We start from the raw sequence: 11,286 nt of genomic DNA, 5'->3' as shown, positions 1-11,286 counted from the left end.
ATTCATGTAGTAAGAATTATATTATAATAATACACTTACGTTTAAGCGATACATCTAAACTTAACAAATGAAATAATCATCATAATACCACTTAATTATTAAATCATCTTAAGAAATGGATTGTTCAAAAGATAATGGTGAACATTTAAGAAACGTCTTTAGTCATATTCCATGACTTTGAAATACCAACAAAACACCAAACAAGCTTCAAAGTGCATGATAAATTGAGAAATTGGAAAATTAAATTGACATCGTTTCTTTGTCGTAGAACAATCACTCATCTTCACTATCTTCTTCAACAATCTTCCCACAATTGTGCGAATCATGTCGAGCACGGTGACCACACTTCTTGTACATCCTCTTAGGTTTTTTTGTAAAACTCATATGCGTCATCTATAGACTTGAATTGTTTCCCTATGTACGGTTTCCTGCAGACGAGAAGGTATGAATTGGTGTAAGATATTATTTGACCTTCTCGCGGCTCTAAATCTAACACTGAAAAATAATAGTTGTTCAAACCGATATCAAAATACGATAACTGAAGTAATCTGTTATGAAACAGTAATGCGTAACGTAACTAACAAAATTCGTAACATACAACTGCATAACGTAACTAAAAAATTTCGCAATACTTACATTTTTTGGATAAGAATTATACACATTTTTTTGGTCTATGAACAACATGAATTTTGACCTACTAAGTGTTATGTTACGCATTCTAAATACATAAAAAAATGCGTAACATTATTTAAAAACTTCGTTTGGAATTTATGAAATATTATTTCGTAGCAAAAATAATAACATTCAATGAGGAGATTACCACAAACTTCCAAAATCATATTACAATTATTAATGAACGAATAGTAAATGACTTATTACAACATATTAACAAAAAAATAGAATAACCAAACTAGAAAATTGAAACAAAATGGAAAAATGCTCATACTTCATACACAATATACTACAACAAACAATAATTCGTAACAAAGACATAGAAATTCGCACTAAAAACTACTCAACATAACCCAAAAATAGTTCGTAATATAATATGTTTCATACACACGACATAGTCACAGAAAATTCGTAACAAAATGCTAAAAAGAATAAAGAACATACATACATGATACATGGATTATCCATAATTTACTTTGAAGAAATAGAATGATGAATCCAGAAATTTTGGCTTCCGTTGATGATTGTGACTTTGTGTTTTACGTTTGAGAAAACATTAGGATTTAGGTTAGAATGATTTTAATGGATTTAATACTTGTGTTAAATAAATAGTTGATATAAAGATTTGATGATATGGAAATAAAGATTTGATGGGAAATAAAGATTTGCTACGTGTGTCCACTAGTTAGAGATTAAATTGAGCAATTATATACTTAGCCTTTTAGTTATTAGGCGGACGACTTTGGGCTAGGCTTGGCTCTTCCACCACATGCACAGTAATGGGTTGGGCCTCTTCGGGTTGAGTTTTGGTAGAGGGGCTCGTATCATTTAACTTGTATCGATTTTAATTAAATGCAAATAACGTTTAATAATATTCAACTAAAACCAAAGGCTTCTCTTATTATGTCTCAAACTTTTCTGAAGCATTTGAGTGACAAGATAAAACATGGCGCAGTTATATTTCATAGCAATCCTCTGCTCTTTGCTTCACTCCATTGCCTTACTGAGATTAGCCTCTGCAGCAGATCACACAATTCACCAAAACCAAACGATACAGAATCTGGTTTCCGAAAATGGAGTTTATGAGCTGGGATTTTTCAGTCCTGGAAAATCTAGAAACATATACTTAATTGGGAATATGGTACAAAGCCACACCTGATGTTGTAGTTTGGGTTGCAAATAGAAACAATCCAATCATTGACTCACAAGCACTAGTTCTCGCTATTTCCAAAAATGGAACTCTTGCTATAAGCAGCGGCGGAACCGTTATCTGGTCCGCGACTCCATCAACGGTGGCATCGCGTCCAGTTGCACGCCTCCTGGATTCAGGAAACCTGGTTGTTGCCGACGAGACGACGACGGAAGAAGGCTACTTATGGCAGAGTTCTGATTTCCCGATCGACACCTTGTTGTCGGACATGAAGATGGTCGATGTCGTGGAGAAATTCCGATGATCTTTCCCGGTGATTGGGACATTCAAGATTGGTCTGGTGGATGCGGGAGAGTAGCAAGGGTGGCGGTGGAGGTGGAGATGGATTTCTTGAGGTGAGAGGGGTGAAGTATCCTGATATGTTGAGGTTTTGGTTTTGGCTGAGTGCTTGAAAAACTGTAGCTGCACCGCCTATGTTAATCCCTACGTGACTGGGCTGCGTCTTGTGGTTTGGGGATCTTGTTGATAACAGAGCAAATACTTTGCAGAATATCTACATTCGCTTATCACTTCCACAACTAGGTACCAATTCTAGTCCTCTTCTGCTCAAAAAGATTGTTACCTGTTTCTACTAAGTTTATGTTCAATATAAGAAGGTGTGTGATTTCAATTTGTATAGTTTTACACATGTTGCCAATGAGGTTTTACTTTCCTTTATAAGATTGAAAAAACATAACATAGTAAGTCCTTATCTACAGAGCTCAATAATTAGATTTGTTAATGACATTTTTACTGGTAGATATTGGCACCAATTTGGATAAAGAGCATAAGAAGAAATTGGCTATAAAGTTGATATCAGCATCACTTGTTGTTGGAGTCCTTATCGCAAGCATTATCAATGGAGGGATACTCTATCTGACGAGGCGAAAGTGGCGAGGTAGCAGGTTTCTCATTTTGAGAACATGCATGCAGATGCAGAGTCCAGATGCTAATTCTTTTTCCTTGTTGCAGTAAAAGCAAAAGATGAGGATATAGATTTACCTACAATCAAAATGGCAGCCCTTGTGGAAGCAACAAATAACTTCTCCTCTGAGAACATGATAGGATCTGGAGGTTTAGGGTCTGTTTACAAGGTAATATATAGTATATATATACCACTTTAGTTTTGATTGCCCAAATTAACTCGTACATCCTCACCAACATGATCAAGCAGGGTAAGTTATCTACGGGACAGGAAATCGCTGTCAAAAGATTGTCGAGAGGTTCAAATCAGGGTGTTGAGGAGTTCAAAAATGAAATAAAGTTGATTGCTAAACTTCAACATAGGAACCTCGTCAGACTTGTTGGATGTTGCATTCAAGGAGAGGAAATGGTGCTAATATATGAATACCTACAGCATAAGAGCCTCGATTGTTTTATTTCTGGTGCTGTCTGATAAATCTTTCAAACCTTTTTTTGTTCTCCCTTTATTTTTCATGATTGATAGAATACATGGCTGAATATTTTTGTCCTCGTTATTAAAATTTCTTTAATCTCACCATTTCAATAGGACATGAATCAAACAAAATTAGCTTATACTATTTTTACCTATCTAAACTCATCCTAAAAATAAACGCTCCCTTAAAGTTTATTGTAGCAAATATTTGAATTGCTTATATTAATGAAGTAGTCGATCATGTGCAGATCAAAACCAATGGATGCTTTTAACATGGACTTGAACTTTTGTAAGTGAACAAGCATTTATCTTACATCTACTACAAATTATACAACTCTCAATTTGAACATAAACATAGAAGTTCCAACCAACCAGGTGGCTGATCTAGGAACTCAAATACATTAGAGCAATTAAGTAGCAATCTCTATCTGGCCTCCAAGTCGGTAAAGGTAAGTGTGCCATTCTCGGACTTAATACAAGGCGATTTAGAGCTTCGTGAAGGGCTACAACTCCCTTCAATGTAATATCCCGGCTCATTAGGTTCAGGCAGGAGTGCTCCATCACTTGCTAACATTAAAACCACTGATGGCATGATTGGTCTATCTTCTGCGAAATTTTGAACACATAATAACCCCACATGTATGCATCTCGTCACTTGGGATTCAACACATGTTGCCATCAAACATTCGTCCATCATTTCCATAATCCTCTTCTCTTTCCATAGCATCCATGCCTGCCACAATTTCCACTGGATAAGTTTATACTCTGAAACACACTTTTTCATATGACAATTATCAACAAACATTTGTAGGAAGAGGAATACATGGCCTAGGAGGCTATGATGATGATCGTTGTGCTGAAATCCTCTTATCTTTTTCCCACTTATTATCTCTAGCAGTACCACTCCAAGACTATAGATGTCAGACTTCACAGAGAATTTCCCATGAAATGCATATTCTGGAGCCATATAGCCACTGCATAAAAATAATCAATCATTAGGCCACCATGGAAAATAGCAATGTGCTTTCATGAGATGAAAAAAAACTTACTACGTTCCAACAACTCTCTTTGTTCTAGATAGACATTGATCCTCTTCAAACGTTCTTGCTAAGCCAAAGTCTGATATTTTTGGATTTAAACTTGCATCTAGTAAAATGTTACTTGTTTTGAGATCCCGGTGGATAATCTTGAGCCTGGAATCATGGTGGAGATAAAGCAGTCCCTTTGCGATTCCCATGATAATGTCAAAGCGCTTAGGCCATGTCAAAAGTTTCCTTCGATCTTGATCTGCACATGATCGAGTATTTTATGAGTATCAACATCTGACACGTCAACTATATGGTAGGATAAATTTGCTGAATTTAAACAAACAAAAGGATAAGGGATATATTTGGCCAGTACCAAAAACAAAATTATCCAAGCTCTTATTCTGTAAGTATTCATATATTAGCATCATTTCCTCTTCTTCAATGCAACATCCAAGAAGCCTGACGAGGTTTCTATGTTGAAGCTTAGCAATCAACACGACTTCATTCTTGAACTCTTGAAGTCCCTGCCCAGAAGTTTTTGACAATCTTTTGACTGCGACTTCTTCTCCTTCTGACAGATTGCCCTGCTATGCATCTTACTATAGGAGTAAGTATGTCTGCTAAAGTAGAGGCAATGCTCAAGTTGAAGAATGTGTCAAGGTTAGTTACCTTATAAACAGGACCAAAACCTCCTACTCCTAGCATGTTCTCTTTGGAGAAATTGTTTGTTGCTTCTAGAATAGCTGCCATTTTGATCAAAGGCAATTCTATATCCTCGTTATTCCTCTTTAGTGCTATGAAGCGTGAAAAGACAAAAGAACTAATGCCTCAGGGTCTGGTTGACTGCGTAATCTGAACATTATAACAGAATTTTCAAGAGTAATCCACTACACAAGTCATTGTTGTTACCTCGCTTATTCCTTCTTGTCAGTATAAGTAAACCTCCATTGATAAAACTCGAGACAATTACTCCAGTAGCAATTGATATTAGTATTAAATTTGTTGGCGCTTTCTTCGTCTCCAAATTGGAGTTAAAATCTACATGCAAAATCACCAAGAACAGTGAATATTGAGGCCTTCTATTATGTTTTTTGGGTTTCCTGCTGTTGGAGAAAAAGGGGGCTAGCCACTAGACAAGGGTGAGAAGGTCGTATAGATAAATGCACACTTGTTCATATTCATACAAATTTCTTCCGTATAAATAAAGGGTAGCAGATTTAACACTCTCTTGTTTACCTGAGAAAATGTAAGCTAGAGAATATGTAGAAGGGTGATAGAAACAGTTACCTAGTTCTGAAAGTGGTAGGCGAATATAGATTTTATGCAGAACATGTGTTGCAGGAAGCTCTCTGGCATCAAGGAGATCCCCATACCACATCAAGCAGCCTCTGCCTCCATTACTTATGTATGGATGAGCATAGGCGGTGCAGCTACAGTTTTTCAAGCACTCAGCTTTGCACTGCTCAAGGCTCATGCTAGTATTCAACCAGTATCTCAGCATATCAGGATACTTCACCCCTCTAACCTCTACAAAGCCATCTCCACTCTCGCAATTCAACGCCCTAACTCTACCACATCCATTAGACCAGTCTTGAAGCTCCCATTCCTTCCTAAACTTGGGGGAAAATCCTTTGAAACAGTCGCATCTCTGTGCCTTCTCAACCGCGCAGATGGCGTTGGGACCGCAGTAAGCATACTCGTCGCATTCGTCTCGTGGAAACGGGTACACAGGATTCCACCTATCCTTCCCTGGATTCATAATATAGTGGAGGATTGAGCCAGATACGTCTAATGTTGCTCGTACGATAATTGAGCTTTGATAAGGCATTTTGATAGATATCAACCGCTCTTCTTTGAAGATCAATTCAGTTGCGGGGACAGTACTGCGGAAGCGAGGCATACCGTTGAAATAAATGCCATTCCACTTTCCAGTTCGAAATCTCTTCCTTGTGCCTCTGTACATCACCATCTCACCCATGGCATGGCTCTCGATCTTCGCGAAGAAATCTCCGGGCGAAGGATCATCCCAATTTCTCCATGATGTCAAGTTCGTGCTAACGCCGGCATCAAGGTCATCTACCATCTTCATCCCTGATAGCCACGTGTCAGTGGGGAAATCAAAACTCTGCCATAAGTAGAAGCCTTCCTCCGTCGCCTCGTCCACAACAACTAGGTTTCCAGTTTCTAGGAGGCGTACAGCTGGACGCGATGCCGCCGTCGATGGATTCGCCGACCAGATAATGCTTCCATCTCTGCTTATAAGGAGACTGCCGTTTCCAGCAACGGCGAAGACGACTCCTTGTGAATCAGTGATGGGATTGTTTCTGTTTGCAACCCAAACTACTGTATCAGGTATGGCTTTGTACCATATCCCTAAGAACAAATTCGCTGATTTTCCAGGGCGGAAAAACCCGAGCTCAAAAACTTGGGTCTCAGAAACCAAAGTGTGGCCAATAGCAAGGGTTTGGTTGTTGAAAAGTGAATGACCTGCTCCAGAGGTTAATTTGAGAAACGCCAAGGAGTAAACCAAAGAGCAGAGGATTGCAGTGAAACAGAAAGGCGCCATTTTCTTGGTGATCCTATTTAGTCACAAAAAAAGATGAAGTAGAAGACTTTGATGGATAAATGATGCGAGAATTGGGTTCTTAATATGAGAACTAATAAAATACAATAAAAATTTACCAAATTTAACTATATTCAACGTTTCATTTAATAAAACATTGTATTTTAAGATTCAACTTATCCATCTCTCTTGTTTATTCTCATTCCACACAAACTGACAATAGCGACCACATTGACTAATCTATCTATCTATTACTCTCTCAGTCCACCAATCAACTATCCATTTGATAATCGACACGAAAACTAAGAAAGCTAAAAAAAATTGTGTAAAAATGGTGTAAAAGACTAAAAGGTAGGGTTAATGCATTTGATTATTTTTACTAATCTTTCAATAGTTATTTTCTTTTTACTCTTTACTTAAATAAAATGAAAACTGGAAAATAAATTTTTTCAAAAAATAAATAAATTGAAAATTCAAAAATAAACTCAAAATTCAAAAAATAAATAAATTGAAAATTCGAAAATAAATAAATAAATAAACTAAAACTTGGAAAATAAATTTTTCATAAAATAAATAAACTAAAAATTCAAAAATAAATAAACTGAAAACTGGAAAATAAATTTTCAGAAAATAAATAAACTGAAAATTCAAAAATAAATAAACTGAAAATTCAGAAAATAAATGAACTGGAAATAAATAAATAAATAAATAAACTGGAAATAAAATTTTCAGAAAATAAATAAATAAACTGAAAACTGGAAAATAAATTTTCAGAAAATAAATAAACTGAAAATTCGAAAATAAATAAATAAATAAACTGAAAACTGAAAAATAAATAAACTGAAAACTGGAAAATAATTTTTTCAGAAAATAAATAATCTGAAAATTCAAAAATATATAAATAAATAAACTGGAAATAAATAATTAAACTGGAAATAAATTTTTCAGAAAATAAATAAATAAATATAATGAAAACTGAAAAATAAATAAACTGAAAATAAATAAATAAACTGAAAATTCAGAAAATAAATAAACTGAAAATAAATAAATGAATAAATAAACTGGAAATAAAATTTTTAGAAAATAAATAAACTGAAAACTGAAAAATAAATAAACTAAAAACTAGAAAATAATTTTTTTAGAAAATAAATAAACTGAAAATTCGAAAGTAAATAAATAAATAAACTGAAATTTTCGAAAATAAATAAACTAAAAATAAATAAATAAATAAACTGGAAATAAAATTTTTAGAAAATAAATAAACTGAAAATTCAAAATATCGTACTACATTTAATTAACATCAAAATTGGATTAATTAGACAAGTAATGGCAGAGTGTGGTGGGTCCAATTGGTAAAGTGTGGTAATTTAAAAAGTAAGGGATGGTATATATGTTCAAAAAAACAGAATATGTAATTAATTAGTGGACAAAAATTTAGAGGCAAATAAGAAGTTGATTGGTGGATGGAGATACTATGAGTTAGTCTTGACCGCATCCTCTGCAGTTACAATTTGTTGAGAAACATATTATATACTCCCTCCGTCCCAAGCGAAATGGCCTATTTCTTTTCGGTACGGAGATTAAGAAATGTGTATAAAGTAGATAAAGTGGTTGGTGGAAATTATTTAAATATTAAGTATAGAGAGAGAGTGTATTGCCAAAAAAGGAAACAAAACATTTCGTTTGGGACAGTCCAAAAAGGAAAACAGGACATTTCGTTTAAGACGGAGGGAGTACTAATTTTGACAGATAAAAGCAAAATGAAAATTATGGTGGGATGATAGTTATTTCCGTCTTAAGTATTTCTGTATGTGTGAGATGGTGGGTTCGAATCCTACTTTGATTTCTTTTTTCGAATCCCACTTTGATTTCTTTTTTTTTTTTTTCTTTTTTCTTCTTTGATTTTTTACAATGTTTTTTGCTTTTTTTTTGTTTCAGGTTTTTTATGTATTTTCCGATTTTTTTTTAGCTCTTTTATTTTTTCTATTTTTTGTTTAATTTTTAATTTTCAACACTTTTATTTTTTATTTTTTTCATCGATTTCTTTTTTTTAAATATTACATTTATTCACATCAATGGTTCGAATCCCACTTCTCCCAACCTTTTTTTGATTTTGGTGTTTACGAAACCAACACCTAAATCTATAAAGGGAAAACATAAAATTCTACCTAGTCGAGAAGGCTGGAAAGAGTAAAAATAGCTGATCGGAAACCTTGCACGAGAAAGAAAACAACTATTGTATTCGAAAATATGAGAGAGCGTAAAAACACAGTACACGAGCTCGGGCCCTATTTATAGATTTACAAGCGGAGGGGTAAAATAGTAAAAACATCTTCGATGCATGCGTCTTGCGTGGTGGAAGGGTACGCTGGTAATTTCGATAATATGCGGGAGACCTTCCCGCGCGTTTATTGGCTCCTCTGATGGAAATGTCTTCTCTGGCGAAGGCGTCTTCTCTGGTGATGTTGACATCTCTGGCATGAAGGACTCCTCTGGTAAACACGTCTTCTCTGGCAAGGGCGTCTCCTCTGGCGGTAATGACTTCTCTGGCATGAAGGACTCCTCTGACGTGGATGACTTCTCTGATGGAGTTGACTTCTCTGATGACGATGACTTCCCTGACGAGTGTATCTCCTCTGCTATATTCGTCCCTCCAATGGGGTCGATTTCTCTAATTCGTATTCCTTCCCTACTCTGCACGTATTACTCCTCATCAACCACTCCCCCCTCTGGTCTGGTTGAACCGGGTATTCTTCATGTTCAACCAGTGGGGTACTGTGAAAGCCCAAACTATGCTATTTTCTTTGATCCCTGCAAATCATGAAGACATAAGTACTCTAATTTCATAAGAAAGCAAAGATAAACCCTGTAAATTGCCCTCTGGTATTTTTATTATTCCCACCCTCCCTGGTCTGGCTAGTTCACTCTGAAGTATTGCCACTAGCCAGAGGACTCGCCCGCGTGGATGACGTCACCTGCATTAAATGCCTGCCCGATCCACAGTACTTTTCCCGTACCCCGAGGTTACTTTTTAACCTTTGCGTCCTTTCATTTCTCCGTAGAAATCCTCATCCGTCGATTATTTCCCGTGTGCCACGCGTCGTTCATCCCGTATGCTGGTGGTTACCCGCGTACAATATTACTTAGTCGATTCGAACTCCCACTTTTCACTATTCTTCTTCTCCAAGCTTTCCGAACGATTTTTCTGCATTTTCCGGCGATTCCCTCACTGTTCCGACATCCTCCCACGACCCTTCCGCTCCAGGTTTTACCGTCCATCTTTCTCTGGCCTAGGTAACTCGCGCATCCTCTTCACTGCAATTTTGTGTTTAATCGTAGCGTAGTGGTATAACTGTTGGTGCTCTGATTGAGCGTGTTAGAAACCCTAGGATTGGCATTTCCCATCATGGCCTGCACCTCCACCCCTCAACCCTCTCGCTCGCCTTCTCCTTCTGCCCAAGACCCTTCATCTTCCTCCCCCTCGCAGCAAGATCTCGAAAATCTTCCTTCCCCCTCTGTTTCTAACGAATCTCAAACTGCGCCCTCTCCCCCTCCACCTAAGAAAAAGGGGAAGAAGACCCCCCAACCCCCCAAAAGTGTTCCTCCATCCCGTCTTAGTGTCGCGGAGGTGGAAAAATTGAGAAGCAAATGTAGGCGTCCTGATGGTTTAAAGTTCGAGGCCTTCTCTAAGGGTTCAACGCCTCCCGAGAACCTTCACCATCCCAAGATGATAGTTGTTTGAAAAGCCCAGATAGATGCTGGTTTAAGGCTCCCTCCTCCTACCTTGCTGGTCGATGTTTGTAATTATTTTCACATCCCTTTCTTCCAAGTCGCCCCTTCTGCTATCCGAAGGCTATATGCCTTCCATGTTTTGTGCCGGGCTCACGGTGTTGGGGACACCGCAAAACTGTTCTGTCAGACCCAGACCCTTCGCATGCAGGGCAGTCCTCTGTATAGCTTTGCAGCTCATCCAAAACATCCTACTACCTTTCTCTCCTCTTTGAATTCTTTTGATAAGGGCTTCCTGAAGCATTATTGTTATGTGCGCACCCTTTTCGGCACCTGGCGCGATTATCATGCTTTGGAGCTGGAATGGCATAAGCTTCGCACTACTTATAAACCAGCTTCTCCCGAGGTCCCTTCTACCCGTGACCAGAGTATTATAACCCACCTTAACGCTATGAACAAGGCCCAGCCCCTAGACTGTAGGTACCTTGCTGAGAATAATTCATCTCTGGCATACAATGGTCTATTTCCCCTGTACCCAGAGAAATCAATAGGTAAAAAATATACATTAAAAAACATATTAGCTTTTGTTACCCTGATTTTAATGTTATGAAATTTTGGTTTGCAGATATGTCTTGGAGGCGCAAGTGTGGGGACAACTTGCCCGACATTCCCTCTCTTGCTGGCAGCGGGGAACGTGGCACAGGTGGTT

At 37.2% G+C, this 11,286-nt stretch overlaps 2 protein-coding genes across 9 annotated transcripts; one reads left to right on the top strand and one right to left on the bottom strand.

Annotated features, from left to right (window-relative positions):
* The first annotated feature begins 2,122 nt into the window (after positions 1–2,122).
* LOC131008219 (G-type lectin S-receptor-like serine/threonine-protein kinase SD1-1) lies at positions 2,123–3,328 on the top strand. Its single transcript, XM_057935112.1, has 5 exons — positions 2,123–2,217; positions 2,285–2,343; positions 2,622–2,759; positions 2,834–2,955; positions 3,036–3,328. The coding sequence occupies exons 1-5, from the start codon at positions 2,123–2,125 to the stop codon at positions 3,255–3,257; spliced, it is 636 nt and encodes a 211-aa protein (XP_057791095.1). The 3' UTR covers positions 3,258–3,328.
* Positions 3,329–3,500: 172 nt separating this feature from the next.
* On the bottom strand, positions 3,501–6,950 carry LOC131007653 (G-type lectin S-receptor-like serine/threonine-protein kinase At4g27290). 8 transcript variants are annotated; one of them, XM_057934573.1, is made up of 7 exons: positions 5,573–6,950; positions 5,195–5,323; positions 4,955–5,079; positions 4,659–4,869; positions 4,307–4,544; positions 4,081–4,231; positions 3,501–3,990 (listed from the first exon to the last, which is right to left on the bottom strand). In XM_057934573.1, the coding sequence occupies exons 1-7, from the start codon at positions 6,849–6,851 to the stop codon at positions 3,682–3,684; spliced, it is 2,442 nt and encodes an 813-aa protein (XP_057790556.1). In that variant the 5' UTR covers positions 6,852–6,950; the 3' UTR covers positions 3,501–3,681. The 8 variants fall into 8 exon arrangements, with proteins under 8 accessions (XP_057790556.1, XP_057790555.1, XP_057790557.1 ...); XM_057934572.1 differs by having other exon boundaries at positions 4,659–4,872; positions 5,573–6,922; XM_057934574.1 differs by having other exon boundaries at positions 4,659–4,872; positions 4,955–5,028; positions 5,573–6,922.
* Between the last annotated feature and the right edge of the window lie 4,336 nt (positions 6,951–11,286).

Source organism: Salvia miltiorrhiza, chromosome 2, assembly GCF_028751815.1.
Source record: "Salvia miltiorrhiza cultivar Shanhuang (shh) chromosome 2, IMPLAD_Smil_shh, whole genome shotgun sequence".
Classification (NCBI taxonomy): domain Eukaryota; kingdom Viridiplantae; phylum Streptophyta; class Magnoliopsida; order Lamiales; family Lamiaceae; genus Salvia; species Salvia miltiorrhiza.
The sequence above is the reverse complement of the archived record's forward strand: the minus strand, read 5'-3'. Positions and strand labels throughout refer to the sequence as shown.

Bases quoted from the DNA above. Each gene is read 5' to 3' on its own strand.
- LOC131008219 (XM_057935112.1), top strand. From the start codon at position 2,123: ATGATCTTTCCCGGTGATTGGGACATTCAAGATTGGTCTGGTGGATGC. The intron at 2,218-2,284 runs GTGAGAGGGGTG...GAAAAACTGTAG, and splicing joins GTGGAGATGGATTTCTTGAG to CTGCACCGCCTATGTTAATC. The intron at 2,956-3,035 runs GTAATATATAGT...ATGATCAAGCAG, and splicing joins GTTTAGGGTCTGTTTACAAG to GGTAAGTTATCTACGGGACA.
- LOC131007653 (XM_057934568.1), bottom strand. From the start codon at position 6,851: ATGGCGCCTTTCTGTTTCACTGCAATCCTCTGCTCTTTGGTTTACTCC. The intron at 4,873-4,954 runs GTAACTAACCTT...TAAGATGCATAG, and splicing joins GTTTTGGTCCTGTTTATAAG to CAGGGCAATCTGTCAGAAGG. The intron at 4,232-4,306 runs GTAAGTTTTTTT...ATTTTTATGCAG, and splicing joins AAGAGAGTTGTTGGAACGTA to TGGCTATATGGCTCCAGAAT.